Below are 18,353 nucleotides of genomic sequence, written 5' to 3'. Positions count from 1 at the left end.
TCGAACTTGTCTGGATGCTGCATCACATCTGGAGCTGAAGTCTGTCTTCTGCCTGTGAACCCAGTTTATGTGCTGCTTTCCAATGAGTTCATGGAGTCAGTGACCATCTTAGGCTGTGCACAGTTCAGTTTAATCCTAAATGACGTGTTGTCCGAAGATAATCCTGCAAAGTGTTTTTCCCCTGTTCTGAAAGCACGAACCCACATATGAAGCCTGAAAGAAAGATGACCATAAAACCAGTATGATGTCATTTCTGAACCTTTGAACTAACCCATTAAACCTAGATAATGTAAGGCTATAATGAACAAATGTGTTCAAATTAATTAATCTGTGATATTATCTTTAATGATGGCTTTTTAAACTGAAAAATGTGTCACACCACCAGTCCAAAAACCAAAGTTAAATTAACCTGAAGTGACTTAAATTGGAGAGTTTTGCTTGATTAAAAATTTTAGGCCAGTGTTTCCCAACCGGGGTCACATAAATTCTAGCAGTTACAAAATGATAAAGACATTTTAAAAAATAAGGAAAAACAAAGGTCTAGGACAAAAAATAGTTTTCTTGTTTGGACATGTCTTTGATTTCTGCTTTTATTGTGAAGTGTTGATCAGTTTTTGTCTCCCCTGGCAAATGAAACAACCTGAGAAGTTTATAGGAGAGTCTCACTCTTTGGTACTTACCGCTCACAGTTCATACACCTATGCAGCCTGTAACATTGTGTTGACAGTAAACATGTCTTCTCTAGCTAGGGTTTGAATTCTAACCAAATCCATCCACTACTGTTGTGCATGTGTAAGGAGTTGGTTTGTTGAGATTAAACAGCTGGTGGCGCTAATTTTTCCAATCAAGTGTCAGTAAACTGCAACAAGACAAAGTAAAAAGAGCACCAGTCAAACCTCAAACTATAAAAACAATAAAGAAAACATGATGGAAATGCGGTATTTCGTTGCTGCAATATTCTGCCCCATGTTTCATATATGTAAAAAATTCATTAGTTCTTTTTTTTCTTTTATGCAAAAAATGTTTGAATTTCATTGTGGTCCTTAAACACATTTCACAAAACAGTTCAGATTATGGAGAGGGTGGGGGCACTTCTTGTTTGTGATTGGACAAGACGCCAAGTTAATTTATTCAATTAATTTATTCAGTGGATGTGTTAAGGTGGGTTGGTGCTAAATTGGATCAGCAGGAGGGACGCTCTAAACTCCATGCTGCTTGTAATTGTCTCCTAGATTAAAGATCTATAGTCACCACTGGACACTTAAGTAAAATCTGCATCCATTGAAAATAGGGGCACCACCTTTGACTGAAGGAAAATAGATAAACCAAATGAATCAGACTTGTAATCAAAAGTATTAAATTCTTAATTCAGGTGTGGGCAGTGTGGCCACATGGCAAACACTGCGATAAATCTGCTAATTCACATTTGGTCATTTAATTACACTGATGTGGGAGTTGAAGCAATCTTGATAACATTTGATGAGTAATATTAACTGGATCAATGGACAGCTATATTAATGTTACTTCAGACATGGGCTTAACCAAGGAAAAATACCAGGGTGTGTGATTTCAGAAATGCAGCTACAATTTCTAGCAGGTACCTCGCAGGCGCTGACTCTTACCTCAGAGACTGAGAGAGAGACTCAAGTTTTTTCACCCACCTTCTCTTTTAGTGGAGTGTCCTCACTACAGGTCACCTGTAGAACTGCTCCTTTAGAGCTGGATTCACCATCTTGTTCAAGGGCATTTAGGTTGAGGCTGAGTTAATCGACAACCCACTAATTCAATCATTTGCAGAGGAATGTCTTCTGTCATCTTTGATTCTTTAACAAATGTTTATCAAACATTCCCATCTGTGTTCACAGGAACCAAATCAAAGGAACAGGAGGACAGGAAATTCAATAATGAATCAAACAATCTTTATTCTTAACAGAGTTCAAAGAAGAAATCTGACATGCAAAGGGTCTTCAGAACAAGAAATCTCTTTTCCAATATATTCTTCTGTCCCTCTTACTTAATGTTTCTCCTACAGGGATGCAGTATTACCAGCTGGTCAACAGTTCCAGACCGGGTTGTCTGATTGGTCTAACTCTAAATTACTGCTTACTCATCTCTACAGAAGTTGCTAGGTAAATGCCTAATTAACTGAGCTGCTCATCCTTATCAGGACTCTATAGTTAACCTTGAGAGATGACAGACAAACACCTCCTTCACCTCCAATAGCTAATCCAGCTAACCCCCTCATCTTCCTGGGTTGGAGCTCCTCTCACGGATGCTGTAGTTGGCGGAGAATCCCTCTCTAGTGATGCTGCTGTCAGTGATGATGGTCATGGAGAGGATGCCGGTGTAGGAGATCACTTGGCCCGGGGAGGTCGTGCCACAATATTTGCCAACGTGGGTACCCACTGAGTGATGAAGAGGAAGGTAAGAGGGTAACGACATGTTTTTATTATCTGCAGTACTCTTTTTTCCATTTTTTTTTCTGAACCTTTAAGAATTTGTTTCTGATACAGACTAGTGAAGATGAAAAAAGGCCTTGAAAGTTCATTAAATACTTATGAAATCAAAACGTTATAAACCCTCAAATATGCTTATTTGCATTTTTTTATGGAGCTAGTTGAGAAAATATTTATATTTTATGATTATTGTCTTCCTTGTGGATGTTTAATTGTGGATTATACTTTTTGCAGTTTCTTTAGTAGACTTAGCAATAAATATTTTCTTTACTCGTCACTAATCTCCCAGATTTCAATCGAAATTTCATCCATTTTTCTCATTGATCACAGCCTGATCCAAATCCTCTCCTCACCTGCAGGAAGGCCGTCCCAGATCTCCAGCCAGTCGTATGTACAGAGGTTGCTCAGCGCTACCATGGTGTCAGGCTCCATGCTGAAGCTATCAAACTCCAACACAATCTCTGATGTATTGGGGGCAAAGATCATGAGGGTGCAGTTCAGCTTGTTGGGGTATTTGTTGGGGAAGTCTGGTGTTGTGATGACGCCCTGGGGAGCCGTGAAGTTTCTGGAACATTCTGGAGCTATGAGGGGAGAAGAGACTGATGAGCTTTGAAAGTGCCAAGATGTGTTTGGACCAAGTGGCAACCCACTGTCACATCACCCATTGGTTTGTCAACTGCCTTTAAAGCCTCAAGTTTGCAATATGGCCATCATGGTTTTTGAAACCAGGAGAAACCATAGTTGGATGAGAAGGTGGAGCTGAGAAGGAGTGAGGATTGGATCTGACCTGCTCTGTACTCTATCCTGATTATCAGGCAGCCCCATTTGTCCTGTTACAAAAAACAATATCTTCATCACAGAAATGCACGAATAAACTGAAATACTGTTTTTGATCTAGCTGTCTAAAACTTTGACATGATTATTGCTCTATGGGCTAAAAAACAAAATCTGCAGTCTTCATTGGTGGAAACTGAAGTGGTCACAGGCAACTTGCCATGGTGGCTACTCAAGTGGACCCAGCAGGGAAAAGAGAATACAGATGCAGCACCTGGCTGGGACCAATGTTCTCCAACCTTGGACAACACTGGCACCTGAATTTCCAAATGCCTTTCATATTCTCTGAAAAGCTACTTTAGTATTTAATATTTTGTGCAGTTTAAAGTATTGTTCCACTTGGTTACGCTTTGCCTTTTTTTTTCAAACTTTTGGTCTCATTTACAATTACATTTATTGTGGTAACACTGTGAGCAATTGCGCTGATTTGAGAACACTTTGATAATGTTATAATTAAGACAAACTAAACATGAAAGCTGAGCAGTTTGACAATCAGATCATTTTCACATTCACTTTTGTTTTCTGTTTTCTCTATGAAATAAATTTGGCTAATTCAGGGGTTTGCTTATCACCTCTCTGATCAATATTCAAGATTTAACAGTAATTGTCATGTCAAGATTTGCTTTGGTGATTTTACAAAGAAGCAAACACATGAAAGAAAACGGAGAACATCACATAAACTCGGTGAGACATAAAACACCTGTACATGATGCGTCCATTTTACTCTATCTGACCACCTTGTTATTGCAAATTCAAGGACGCTGTCAGCGCCAGGATGATAAAACTGCATCGTACCTTCCTGTGGTAATGAAAACTGATAAGTCCAACAAAGGACCACCACACACCTGTTTGGGAGACCTTGTAACGAACAGAGAATCCCGCCCCCTGCGTCTCATTGTCAGAGACAAACTTGATGAGGAGCTGGTTGCTGCTGGAGATGATCGGGGACGGTGCGATCTCCCCACAAAACCTTCCCAACAAGGGTGAAAGCTGGTCGCCGCCGTTGTAAACCTCCACATAGTCGTGCCTGTAGGAGGAGAGAGGAGATACAGGTTTAGGTTTGTGTTTTGCAAAGTGTGTTTGTGTCCTTCGTTCATCCATTCATTCTGATGGAATGACTGAGTCTGTGGAGGCTTCATATGTTATATGTGCATAAGAAAAAAATGCTCAGATGTGAAGGTAACTTTAGATCTAAATGTTTGTTTCAGGCCTGGTTCTGCTCAGGGTTTCTGCCTCTTCAAGGAAGTTTTGTCCTTGCTAATGTCACCAAGTGTTCACTCATGGTGGGAACTGTTGTGTCTCTTTGATCATTATTACAAAGAGTACAGTCTAGACCTGCTCTATATGAAAAGTGCCTTGAGATGACTTCAGTTGTAATGTGGTGCTATGAAAATTAAAACTGACTTGACAGGTCCCAGACCACAAATACCAAAGGTAAGCAGGCAAATTTTATGACCTGTGACCCTTTATAGACAGGAAATATCTACTCATGACAGTGAGCGGAGAGAGAGTGAGGAGTGGACTCTTACTTGCAGTCTCTGTCCTCCAGATAGAAATGTGGATTGAAGTTGAGGAGGATCTTCTGACCCGGCTCGGGGGCGGTAATCACCCACACGCACCGTTGGGAGGGCGGGTATTCAAAGGGATAGCCTGGGGAGGTCAAGTAGCCCGGGGAGTCTAACTCTAAATTATTCCCGCATTTATCTGCAGCATAAGAGAACATGGAAAGTTGTTCAATTGTTTAGTGGAGAGTGTCCTCCCCATAGATCACATGTAGACCAGCTCCTTTTGAGCTGGAAGGGATTCAGCTTCTTGCTTAAGGACACTTAGACTGAGGCTGAATTAATTCAATCAAACACAGACAATCAGCAATGGATGAGGTAATTTTATGATCTATACTTGTATTTTTATACTGTACAACACAAATGACACAAAAATATCCAGGAAATGAACCCTGATCCTTCCTCATGCCACATGACATCTGTACCTTCCACATCACACCCCCACCTCCTTTATTTCTCATCATTAATTCAGCTGCTCACACTCATGTTTGTTCCCCAAACTCAGGTTTGAGGAGAGGCTCCTCTCACGGATGGTGTAGTTGGCAGAGAATCCCTCTCTAGTGATGCTGCTGTCAGTGATGATGGTCATGGAGAGGATCCCGGTGTAGGAGATCACTCGGCCCGGGGAGGTCGTGCCACAATATCTGCCAATGTGGGAACCCACTGAGTGATGAAGAGGACGGTAAGAGGGTAACAACATATTTTTTTTATCTGCAGCACACAGCGACAGTCTTTCTAATTTTCTTAGGATTTAAGAATTTGTTTCTGAGACAGGCTCAAGATGTAAAAATACTTAAAAAATCAAAACTTTATAAGCCTTAAAATATGCTTATTGCTAGATGACTTTTTGTGATCATCTTCTTGCTTGTGGATGTTTAATTATGATAATCGGTGATGATGAACAATAGGAATATGTTTCCTTATATTTCTTTGCAGTTTCTTGAGTTGACTTAACAATAAATATTTTCTTTACTGGTCACTAATCTCCCAGATTTCAATCAAAATTTCATCCATTTTTCTCATTGATCACAGCCTGATCCAAATCCTCCCCTCACCTGCAGGAAGGCCGTCCCAGATCTCCAGCCAGTCGTATGTACAGAGGTTGCTCAGCGCTACCATGGTTTCAGACTCCATGCTGAAGCTATCAAACTCCAACACGATCTCTGATGTATTGGGGGCAAAGATCATGAGGGTGCAGTTCAGGTTGTTGGGGTACTCCTTGGGAAAGTCCGGTGTTGTGATGACGCCCTGGGGAGCCGTGAAGTTTCTGGAACATTCTGGAGCTATGAGGGGAGAAGAGACTGATGAGCTTTGAAAGTGCCAAGATGTGTTTGGACCAAGTGGCAACCCACTGTCACGTCACCCATGGTTTGTCAACTGCCTTTAAAGCCTCAACTTTGCAATATGGCCGTCGCCATCTTGGTTTTTGAAACCAGGAGAAACCATAGCTAGACGTGAAGGTGGAGCTGAACAGGGGTGAGAATTGGATCTGACCTGCCCCCTACCTCTGTACTCTATCCTGATTGTAAGGCAGTCTCATATGTCCTGTTCCAAAAAACAATATAATATCATGTCATATAAACAATATCTTCATCATGGAAATGCACAAATAAACTGGAATACCATTTTGAATCTAGATGTCTAAAACTTTTGCCGCTAGCCAAGTGGACCCAAGAAGGAAGAGAGAATACAGATGCAGCACCTGGCTGGGACCAATGTTCTCCAACCTTGGACAACACTGGCACCTGAATTTCAAAACACTTTTCATATTCTCTGAAATGCTACTTTAGTGTTTAATATTTTATGCAGTTTAAAGTATTGTTTCACTTGGTTACAACTTTGCTTCTTCTTTTAAAACTTTTGGTCTCATTTACGATTACATTTATTGTGGTAACACTGAAACTCCCTGATTAATTGCACTGATTTGGGAACACTTTGATAATGTTATAATTAAGACAAACTAAGCATGAAAGCTGAGCAGTTGGACAATCAGATCATTTTCACATTCACTTTTGTTTTCTGTTTTCTCTATGCAATAAATTTGGCGAATTTGGGGGTTTGATTATAAATGGTAGGATTAGGCCCCCTTGGGCCTTTGTTTTCCTCATGTGCTCCTGTGTTTCCCTCTCCTCTTGTGTTTGTCCCTACTCTGTCCTTTGGGTCTGTTTGTGTGTGTATGTGTGTGTAGCTGGGTGCGGCCGCCCAGTTTGCTGTTCCCGCCAGTTCTGCCTCTGCACCTGTCTCCAAACTTCGTCATTGGCTTCACCCGCTGAGGTATATAAGACCAGCTCAGACCTCCACACTTCGCCAGATTGTAGAGTTACCTACCTTGGTATCACGTCCGGCCAACTATTTTTGACTCGTCTCTGTTGTGAAACTCTCGAGTTCTGATTAAATCTCTTTGCTACCCTGCCTGGCCCTGCCTGTCTGCCTGCCAGCGCAGCTATGAGAGCTTGTCAGTGTTCTGGAGGACCTTCAGATTCAGACCTCCTATGACTCCCGAATTCCACTGCCACCAGCCCTCAACTGCTCTTAATCTGTCTAACTCAACAAACTGTGCAATAAACGCCCCTTGCTGGCTTAACCTCACACTTGTGTTCTGCTTGTGGGTCCTAAAAGAAAACGAACTGCCAAACCTCACAGAACAATATGGCCAACATGGACCCTGCATACACTAGTTCTGAGGCTTCCGCTCTTCAGAGAGCCCTCACCAGCCAAGGAGCCCTCCTCGGACAACACGAGCAAGTTATCCGGGCTCTGTTTGAAAGCAACCAGTCTATGGTCAATCAGGTCTCACAATTAGCTCAACAAGTTTCTACACTAACCTCTGTGCATTCAGTTCCAGTCCCTGCAAGTCAACTGTGCAATAAATGCCCCTTGCTGGCTTTATCTCACACTTGTGTTCTGCTTGTGTGTCCTAAAAGAAAACGAACTGCCAAACCTTACACTAACCTCTCTGATCAACATTCAAGATTTAAAAGTAATTATCATGTCAAGATTTGCTTTGGTGATTTTACAATCACATAAAAGAAAACGGAGAACATCACATAAACTCGGTGAGACACAAAACACCTGTACATGATGCGTCCTGACCACCTTGTTATTGCAAATTCAAGGATGCTGTCAGTGCCAGCATTATAACACTGCATCGACTAAGTACCACCACACACCTGTTTGGGAGACCTCATAGCGAACAGAGAATCCCGCCTCCTGTGTCTCACTGTCAGAGACAAACTTGATGAGAAGCTGGTTGCTGCTGGAGATGATTGGGGACGGTGCGATCTTCCCGCAAAACCTTCCCAACAAGGGTGAAAGCTGGTTGCCGCCGTTGTAAACCTCCACATAGTCACGCCTGTAGGAGGAGAGAGGAGATACAGGTTTAGGTTTGTGTTCGTTCATCCATTCATTCTGATGGAATGACTGAGTCTGTGGAAGCTTCACAAGTTATATTTGCATAAGAAAAAAATGCTGAGATGTGAAGGTAACTTTAGATCTAAATGTTTGTTTCAGGCCTGGTTCTGCTCAGGGTTTCTGCCTCTTCAAGGAAGTTTTTCCTTGCTAATGTCACCAAGTGTTCTCTCATGGTGGGAACTGTTGGGTGTCTTTGATCTTTATTACAAAAAGTACAGTCTAGACCTGCTCTATATGAAAAGTGCCTTCAGATAACTTCAGTTGTAATGTGGTGCTATGAAAATTAAAACTGACCACAAATACCAAAGGTAAGCAGGCAAATTTTATGACCTGTGACCCTTTATAGACAGGAAATATCTACTCATGACAGTGAGCGGAGAGAGAGTGAGGAGTGGACTCTTACTTGCAGTCTCTGTCCTCCAGATTGAAAAGTGGATTGAAGTTGAGGAGGATCTTCTGACCCGGCTCGGGGACGGTTATCACCCACACGCACCGTTGGGAGGGCGGGTATTCAAAGGGATAGCCCGGGGAGGTCAAGTAGCCCGGGGAGTCTAACTCTAAATTATCCCCGCATTTATCTGCAGCATAAGAGAACATGGAAAGTTGTTCAGCTGTTTAATGGAGAGTGTCCTCACCATAGATCACATGTAGACCAGCTCCTTTTGAGCTGGAAGGGATTCAGCTTCTTGCTTAAGGACACTTAGACTGAGGCTGAATTAATTCAATCATTCAAACACTTACCAGGGTAATCAGCAGTGGATGAGGTAATTTTATGATCTATACTTGTATTTTTATACTGTACAACACAAATGACACAAAAATATCCAGGAAATGAACCCTGATCCTTCCTCATGCCACATCTGTACCTTCCACATCACACCCCCACCTCCTTTATTTCTCATCACTAATTCAGCTGCTCACACTCATGTTTGTTCCCCAAACTCCGGTTTGAGGAGAGGCTCCTCTCACGGATGGTGTAGTTGGCGGAGAATCCCTCTCTAGTGAAGCTGCTGTCAGTGATGATGGTCATGGAGAAGATGCCAGTGTAGGAGATCACTCGGCCCGGGGAGGTCGTGCCACAGTATCTGCCAATGTGGATACCCACTGAGTGATGAAGAGGAAGGTAAGAGGGTAACAACATATTTTTTTGATTTGCAGCACCCAGCAACAGTCTTTTTTTATTTTCTAAAGCTTGAAAAAATGTATTTCTGAGACAGGCTCTCAAGATGAAAAAGGGCCTTGAAGGTTCATTGAATACTTACAAAATCAAAACTTTATAAAACCTAAAATATGTTTATCTGCAATTTTTAAAGTAACTAGTTATGAACAATTGGAATATGGTTTTTCATATTTTTTTTGCAGTTTCTTGAGTAGACTTAACAATAAATATTTTCTTTACTGGTCACTAATCTCCCAGATTTCAATCAAAATTTCATCCATTTTTCTCATTGATCACAGCCTGATCCAAATCCTCCCCTCACCTGCAGGAAGGCCGTCCCAGATCTCCAGCCAGTCGTATTTGCAGAGGCTGCCCTGTGGTTGCATGGTTTCAGACTCCATGCTGAAGCTATCGAACTCCAACACGATCTCTGATGTATTGGGGGCAAAGATCATTAGGGTGCAGTTCAGGTTGTTGGGGTATTTGTTGGGGAAGTCTGGTGTTGTGATGACGCCCTGGGGAGCCGTGAAGTTTCTGGAACATTCTGGAGCTATGAGGGGAGAAGAGACTGATGAGCTTTAAAAGTGCCAAGATCAGAATCAGAATCAGAATCAGTTTTATTGCCAAGTATGTTTTCACATACAAGGAATTTTTTCTGGTGATTGGTGCAGTTGAGGATCAGGGGGATCAGCGACAGTGGGGCTCTCTAGCCTTGTTGATGAGGCTAATAGCAGATGGGAAGAAGCTATTTTTGTGGCGAGAGGTTTTGGTCCTGAAGGACCGCAGCCTCCTGCCAGAGGGGAGTGTCTCAAAGAGTTTGTGTCCAGGGTGGGAGGAGTCAGCTACAATCTTCCTTGCATGCCTCAGAGTCCTTGAGGCGTACAGGTCCTGGAGGGATGGAAGATTGCAGCCAATCACCTTCTCAGCAGAGTGGATGATACGCTGCAGTCTGTATTGTCCCTCTCCGTGGCAGCAGCGTACCAGATGGTGATGGAGGAGGTGAGGATGGACTCAGTGATGGAGGTGTAGAAGTTCACCATCATAGTCCTTGGCAGGTTGAACTTCTTCAACTGCCTCAGGAAATACATCCTCTGCTGAGCTTTTTTGATGAGGGAGCTGATGTTCAGCTCCCATTTGAGATCCTCTGTGATGGTGGTTCCCAAGAAGCGGAAATGCTCCACGGTAGCCACGGGGGAGTCGCACAGGGTGATGGGGGTGGGTGGGGCTGGGCTCTTCCTGAAGTCCACTATCATTTCCACTGTCTTCAGAGCGTTTAGCTCTAGGTTGTTCTGCCTGCACCAGGTCACCAGACGCTCAGTCTCCCACCTGTAGGCAGACTCATCGCCATCAGAGATGAGTCCAATGAGAGTGGTGTCGTCTGCAAACTTCAGGAGCTTGACAGACTGATGGCTGGAGGTGCAGGTGTTGGTGTACAGGGAGAAGAGCAGAGGAGAAAGAACGCAGCCTTGCGGGGATCCAGTGCTGATGGTCTGGGAGTCAGACACGTGCTTTCCTAGCTTCACGTGCTGCCTCCTGTCAGACAGGAAGTCGGTGATCCACCTGCAGGTGGAGTCAGGCACGCTCAGCTGGGAGAGCTTGTCCTGCAGCAGAGCCGGGATGACGGTGTTGAAGGCAGAGCTGAAGTCCACAAACAGGATCCTGGCATAGGTCCCTGAGGAGTCCAGGTGCTGGAGGATGAAGTGGAGAGCCATGTTGACGGCGTCGTCTACAGACCTGTTGGCTCTGTAGGCGAACTGCAGGGGGTCCAGGAGTGGGTCAGTGATGGATTTGAGGTGGGACAGGACAAGGCGCTCAAATGATTTCATGACCACAGAGGTCAGGGCAACGGGTCTGTAGTCATTTAGACCTGTGGGCCTTGGTTTTTTGGGGACAGGGATGATGGTGGAGGATTTGAAGCAGGCTGGCACGTGGCAGGTCTCCAGTGAGGTGTTGAAGATGTCTGTGAACACTGGAGACAGCTGATCAGCACAGTGCTTCAGGGATGATGGAGAGACAGAGTCAGGACCGGCTGCTTTGCGGGGGTTCTGCTTCTTAAAAAGCCTGTTGACATCTCTCTCCAGGATAGAGAGACACGTTCCTTTGATGTGGCTAGTTGTGGAGGTGCCAGGGCCCCTGCTGAAGTGGGGGAGGAGAAGCTGGTGGTCTGGAGGTGGAGGCTGGACTCGCGGGGGTTGGTGTCAGGCCTGTCCCATTGTCTTTCAAAGCGGCAGTAGAACTCATTCAGATCGTTGGCCAGACGGAAGTCATTAATGGAGTGGGGGGGTTTAGGTTTGTAGTTAGTGATCTGTCTGAGCCCTTTCCAGACAGAAGCAGAGTCGTTGGCTGAGAACTGGAGCTGAAGTTTCTCAGAGTACAGTCGTTTAGCTTCTCTCACCGCTTTGCTAAACCTGTACTTGGACTCTTTAAACTTGTCCCTGTCCCCACTCCTGAAAGCTTCCTCCTTTTGCCTCCTGAGCTGACTGAGCTTAGCTGTGAACCAGGGTTTGTCATTGTTATAACTCACCCTGGTGCATGATGGAATACAGCAGTCCTCACAGAAGCTGATGTATGTGAACTCATCCAGACTGTTGGAAGCAGTCCTGAACACCTCCCAGTCAGTGCAGTCCAAACATGCCCGCAGATCCTCTATGGCTTCACTGCTCCACTGCTTCGATGTCCTCACAACAGGTTTACACATGTAACCCGGTTAAAAGCATGAAGTAATAAGTGATATTTACAGTATCATTTAGGATTAGAAATATAAAAAGTGTGATTAAAAAGGTTGGAATCCATTTAAACAGTTCTGATAAAAATGTTAAAAGCTGTTAAAAAAATATTATATGTTTATTATTTTAATTAAAAGTGTATTTGTGAAAACTGTCTGAACCAGCATTTATGGGGTTAATAGCGATCGGCCGGACCGTCCGGTGTCAGGTGTTTCAGCCCGGGCAGCGGGAGGGGACGGGCTGAGGGACGAGGCGGGAGAGAAGTGATAGAGGAGCGTGACCCAGAGGTTTCCTGAGTTATTTTGTTGGTTAGAAGTGCACAAACCAGTGTGTAACTTGTGTCTTATGATTGTTTGCACAACAACCAGTAAGAAGAGTGACGAGCTGCATATTGTGAAACGGGAGGAATTTCTACCCGAAGTTCAGAGACTGTTTACGTTTTGTGCTAATGCTAATGCTAATGCTAGCGCTTAGCCGCCGTGAAGTGAAGCTGGAGTGAGTTCATCACGACTGGACAGACATTTTCTAGTTCAGGTTTGACTCCCTCAGTTGAACTGTTTGAGAGGTTTAGCTGCTGTTTCCGACCTGAAGATGGAGGAGAGACCCAGACAGAGCGTGGAGCGACCAGGACTTCACTCGTGAGTTTCCCGGCAGCCTGGAGGAGGAAAGAGGAGCTGACGGAGTCCGTGTGGAGATGCTGTTCGGATGCTGAGGCTGCACCTGTGACCGCGGAAGGACCGAGACCTGAACTCCGGTGTTGTTTCTTTCATTCTGCTCGCTGACGAGTGAAGCGGCCATTAAGTTTGGGCCACAACGAACACGTAACAGGCCTGCAACGGTACATTTTAGTTCAAATAAATCTCTATGCCGGCTTTATATTGCATTAAGGGGTGTGTGGGCCCACAAATTGTGTTTAAGTGACTTTAAAGTGATAATTTGAGGTTTTCTGAATTAATCCATTTACGAGTTAAAGTGGTTATATTGGTGTAAAGTACAGTATTCAGTGTTTTCCTTTAAAAGAGGGAGAATTCATTTACAGTGGTTTTCCAGAAAAAAGGGATATTTCATTTATAGTGTTCTCCTGAAAAAAGAGGGACATTTTATTTTGAAGGTTTAAAAAAAGAACATATTTTCTATTACATTCTCTTATTTCATTTTAAATAATAATTTCTTTATTAAGTAAATAATTGAGACCTATTTTTCTAAGACCTTGTGTTGTGTTGTTTTCTTACTTACCTGGAAAGAGGTTATCATTTCATTCTGAGAGAGGCATTCAAACACATAGGGTTAAAAATCTTTGTTAGAAATATAACTTAAAGGTGAGTTCATAAGTAGGTTGAAAAACATCTCGTGTATATTTCAAAAGGAATCCAAGATAATATGTAAAACTGAGTTAATCAGGGTTAAAAACATTTGATAAATATTTTAAAAGAACCCAAAAGCTCTGCCCTCATCAATAGGACTACTGAGTGGAGCGCTACACACAGTTTTAGTTTCTGTCTGTATGTGGGAATCAGGTGGACCATGACATGGTCAGAGTGGCCCAGTGCAGCCCGGGGGACGGCGTGATAAGCACCACTGATTGTGGGGTAACAGTGGTCCAGAGTGTTCCCCTCTCTGGTCGGGCAATTAACAGACTGTCTGTATTTGGGCAGTTCGTGGCTGAGGTCACCTTTGTTAAAGTCACCAAGGACAATAACTACGGAGTCCGGGTTGGTCCGCTCCACACACAGTATCTGCTGTGGCCTGTGGTGGGATGGAAACACCGACCAGGATGAATGAGGTGAACTCACGGGGGGAGTAGAAGGGCCTGCAGTTTATGATGAAAGTCTCCAGGTCAGGAGAACAGTGCTGCAGGATCACTGTCACGTCTCTGCACCAGCCACTGTTTGCATAAAAGCAGATTCCTCCACCTTTCGTTTTGCCGGACAGCTCTGTGTCGCGATCCGCTCTGAAGAGCTGGAAGCCGGCCAGCTCCAGCGCAGAGTCCGGAACCATCCACACAGCCACGTCTCCATGAAGCACAGGACGGAAGATGAAGAAAAGTCTCTGTTCTTCTGCACCAGTAGCTGAAGTTCATCCAGTTTGTTGGGCAGTGAACGCACCTTGGAGAGAAAGATACCTGGGAGCGGTGGGCGGAGTCCGCGCCGGCGGAGACGCGCATGCGCACCGGCACGTTTTCCTCTCCTCCGGCGTTTCACTGCGAGAGTAACGGTCAGTGCACCTCTGACCAAAGTGTCCAATAATTCCACAGGAGAGTCGAGAAAGGTGGAAAAAATCCACTGGAGTTGTTTCTCTGATGTTAATGAGCTCTTCTCTGGTGAAAGAGCTCCGGAAACCAAAGCAGAAACTCAATTTATAAAGACAATAAGGCAAAAAAGTGCGCACCAACACACCGAGGCAGCCATCCGCGGCGCCATGGCAACAGAAAATTGTGTTTGGACCAAGTGGCAACCCACTGTCACATCACCCATTGGTTTGTCAACTGCCTTTAAAGCCTCAACTTTGCAATTTGGCCGTCGCCATCTTGGTTTTTGAAACCAGGAGAAACCATAGTTGGATGAGAAGGTGGAGCTGAGAAGGAGTGAGGATTGGATCTGACCTGCTCTGTACTCTATCCTGATTATCAGGCAGCCCCATTTGTCCTGTTACAAAAAACAATATCTTCATCACAGAAATGCACGAATAAACTGAAATACCGTTTTTGATCTAACTGTCTAAAACTTTGACATGATTATTGCTCTATGGGCTAAAAAACAAAATCTGCAGTCTTCATTGGTGGAAACTGAAGTGGTCACAGGCAACTTGCCATGGTGGCTACTCAAGTGGACCCAGCAGGGAAAAGAGAATACAGATGCTGCACCAGGCTGGGAACAATGTTCTCCAACCTTGGACAACACTGGCACCTGAATTTCCAAATACTTTTCATATTCTCTGAAAAGCTACTTTAGTGTTTAATATTTTATGCAGTTTAAAGTATTGTTCCACTTGGTTACACTTTGCTTCTTCTTTTCAAACTTTTGGTCTCATTTACGATTACATTTATTGTGGTAACACTGAAACTACCTGAGCAATTGCACTGATTTGGGAACACTTTGATAATGTTATAATTAAGACAAACTAAACATGAAAGCTGAGCAGTTTGACACAAAACACCTGTACATGATGCGTCCATTTTACTCTATCTGACCACCTTGTTATTGCAAATTCAAGGACGCTGTCAGCGCCAGGATGATAAAACTGCATCGTACCTTCCTGTGGTAATGAAAACTGATAAGTCCAACAAAGGACCACCACACACCTGTTTGGGAGACCTCATAATGAACAGAGAATCCCGCCCCCTGCGTCTCATTGTCAGAGACAAACTTGATGAGGAGCTGGTTGCTGCTGGAGATGATCGGGGAGGGTGCGATCTCCCCACAAAACCTTCCCAACAAGGGTGAAAGCTGGTCGCCGCCGTTGTAAACCTCCACATAGTCGTGCCTGTAGGAGGAGAGAGAAGATACAGGTTTAGGTTTGTGTTTTGCAAAGTGTGTTTGTGTCCTTCGTTCATCCATTCATTCTGATGGAATGACTGAGTCTGTGGAGGCTTCATATGTTATATATGCATAAGAAAAAAATGCTGAGATGTGAAGGTAACTTTAGATCTAAATGTTTGTTAAAGGCCTGGTTCTGCTCAGGGTTTCTGCCTCTTCAGGGAAGTTTTTCCTTGCTAATGTCACCAAGTGTTCACTCATGGTGGGAACTGTTGTGTCTCTTTGATCATTATTACAAAGAATACAGTCTAGACCTGCTCTATATGAAAAGTGCCTTGAGATGACTTCAGTTGTAATGTGGTGCTATGAAAATTAAAACTGACTTGACAGGTCCCAGACCACAAATACCAAAGGTAAGCAGGCAAATTTTATGACCTGTGACCCTTTATAGACAGGAAATATCTACTCATGACAGTGAGCGGAGAGAGAGTGAGGAGTGGACTCTTACTTGCAGTCTCTGTCCTCCAGATAGAAAAGTGGATTGAAGTTGAGGAGGATCTTCTGACCCGGCTCGGGGGCGGTTATCACCCACACGCACCGTTGGGAGGGCGGGTATTCAAAGGGAAAGGCCGGGGAGGTCAAGTAGCCTGGGGAGCCTAACTCTAAATTATCCCCGCATTTATCTGCAGCATAAGAAAACATGGAAAGTTGTTCAATTGTTTAATGGAGAGTGTCCTCCCCATAGATCACATGTAGACCAGTTCCTTTTGAGCTGGAAGGGATTCAGCTTCTTGCTTAAGGACACTTAGACTGAGGCTGAATTAATTCAATCATTCCAACAATTACCAGGGTAATCGGCAGTGGATGAGGCAATTTTATGATCTGTACTCGTATTTTTATACTGAATGACACAAATGCTCTGTACTCTATCCTGATATTCAGGCAGCCCCATTTGTCCTGTTACAAAAAACAATATCGTCATCATGGAAATGCACGAATAAACTGAAATACCGTTTTTGATCTAGCTGTCTAAAACTTTGACATGATTATTGCTCTATGGGCTAAAAAACGAAATCTCCAGTGTTCATTGGTGGAAACTGAAGTGGTCACAGGCAACTTGCCATGGTGGCTACTCAAGTGGACCCAGCAGGGAAGAGATAATACAGATGCAGCACCTGGCTGGGACCAATGTTCTCCAACCTTGGACAACACTGGCACCTGAATTTCCAAATGCCTTTCATCTTCTCTGAAAAGCTACTTTAGTGTTTAATATTTTATGCAGTTTAAAGTAGTGTTCCACTTGGTTACACTTTGCTTCTTCTTTTCAAACTTTTGGTCTCATTTACGATTACATTTATTATGGTAACACTGAAACTACCTGAGTAATTGCACTGATTTGGGAACACTTTGATAATGTTATAATTAAGACAAACTAAACATGAAAGCTGGGCAGTTTGACAATCAGATCATTTTCACATTCACTTTTGTTTTCTGTTTTCTATGAAATAAATTTGCCTAATTCGGGGGTTTGCTTATCACCTCTCTGATCAATATTCAAGATTTAACAGTAATTGTCATGTCAAGATTTGCTTTGGTGATTTTACAAAGAAGCAAACACATGAAAGACAACGGAGAACATCACATAAACTCGGTGAGACACAAAACACCTGTACATGATGCGTCCGTTTTCCTCTATCTGACCACCTTGTTATTGCAAATTCAAGGACGCTGTCAGCGCCAGGATGATAAAACTGCATCGTACCTTCCTGTGGTAATGAAAACTGATAAGTCCAACAAAGGACCACCACACACCTGTTTGGGAGACCTCGTAACGAACAGAGAATCCCGCCCCCTGCGTCTCATTGTCAGAGACAAACTTGATGAGGAGCTGGTTGCTGCTGGAGATGATCGGGGAGGGTGCGATCTCCCCACAAAACCTTCCCAACAAGGGTGAAAGCTGGTCGCCGCCGTTGTAAACCTCCACATAGTCGTGCCTGTAGGAGGAGAGAGGAGATACAGGTCAGGTTTGTGTTTTGCAAAGTGTGTTTGTGTCCTTCGTTCATCCATTCATTCTGATGGAATGACTGAGTCTGTGGAGGCTTCACATGTTATATGTGCATAAGAAAAAAATGCTGAGATGTGAAGGTAACTTTAGATCTAAATGTTTGTTAAAGGCCTGGTTCTGCTCAGGGTTTCTGCCTCTTCAAGGAAGTTTTTCCTTGCTAATGTCACCAAGTGTTCACTCATGGTGGGAACTGTTGTGTCTCTTTGATCATTATTACAAAGAATACAGTCTAGACCTGCTCTATATGAAAAGTGCCTTGAGATAACTTCAGTTGTAATGTGGTGCTATGAAAATTAAAACTGACTTGACAGGTCCCAGACCACAAATACCAAAGGTAAGCAGGCAAATTTTATGACCTGTGACCCTTTATAGACAGGAAATATCTACTCATGACAGTGAGCGGAGAGAGAGTGAGGAGTGGACTCTTACTTGCAGTCTCTGTCCTCCAGATTGAAAAGTGGATTGAAGTTGAGGAGGATCTTCTGACCCGGCTCGGGGGCGGTTATCACCCACACACACCGTTGGGAGGGCGGGTATTCAAAGGGAAAGGCCGGGGAGGTCAAGTAGCCCGGGGAGTCTAACTCTAAATTATCCCCGCATTTATCTGCAGCATAAGAGCACATGGAAAGTTGTTCAGCTGTTTAGTGTCCTCACCATAGATCAC

At 43.8% G+C, this 18,353-nt stretch overlaps 1 protein-coding gene across 23 annotated transcripts in view; it reads right to left on the bottom strand.

The window, feature by feature from the left end:
- Positions 1–1,897: 1,897 nt before the first annotated feature.
- The window catches only part of LOC139629656 (cubilin-like), a 46,406-nt gene continuing 29,950 nt past the window's right edge, over positions 1,898–18,353 (bottom strand). For 14 of the 23 annotated variants that reach the window (XM_071492400.1, XM_071492402.1, XM_071492401.1 and 11 more), the window contains 14 exons: positions 18,119–18,293; positions 17,437–17,618; positions 16,133–16,307; positions 15,450–15,631; positions 9,745–9,972; positions 9,185–9,367; positions 8,667–8,841; positions 8,023–8,204; positions 5,908–6,135; positions 5,333–5,515; positions 4,820–4,994; positions 4,136–4,317; positions 2,810–3,037; positions 1,898–2,405 (listed from right to left, as the gene is read on the bottom strand). In XM_071492400.1, coding sequence (XP_071348501.1) covers positions 2,242–2,405; positions 2,810–3,037; positions 4,136–4,317; positions 4,820–4,994; positions 5,333–5,515; positions 5,908–6,135; positions 8,023–8,204; positions 8,667–8,841; positions 9,185–9,367; positions 9,745–9,972; positions 15,450–15,631; positions 16,133–16,307; positions 17,437–17,618; positions 18,119–18,293 — 2,642 coding nt within the window. In that variant the 3' untranslated portion in view covers positions 1,898–2,241. The remainder of the gene's footprint in view (positions 2,406–2,809; positions 3,038–4,135; positions 4,318–4,819; positions 4,995–5,332; positions 5,516–5,907; positions 6,136–8,022; positions 8,205–8,666; positions 8,842–9,184; positions 9,368–9,744; positions 9,973–15,449; positions 15,632–16,132; positions 16,308–17,436; positions 17,619–18,118; positions 18,294–18,353) is intronic. The other 9 variants (XM_071492408.1, XM_071492409.1, XM_071492405.1 and 6 more) reach the window with 9 other exon arrangements.

This window comes from Trachinotus anak, unplaced genomic scaffold (assembly GCF_046630095.1).
Source record: "Trachinotus anak isolate AG129_WGS33_773 ecotype Australia unplaced genomic scaffold, CSIRO_AGI_Tana_v1 ptg000012l, whole genome shotgun sequence".
NCBI lineage: Eukaryota > Metazoa > Chordata > Actinopteri > Carangiformes > Carangidae > Trachinotus > Trachinotus anak.
This window is presented reverse-complemented; position numbering and strand designations above follow the sequence as displayed.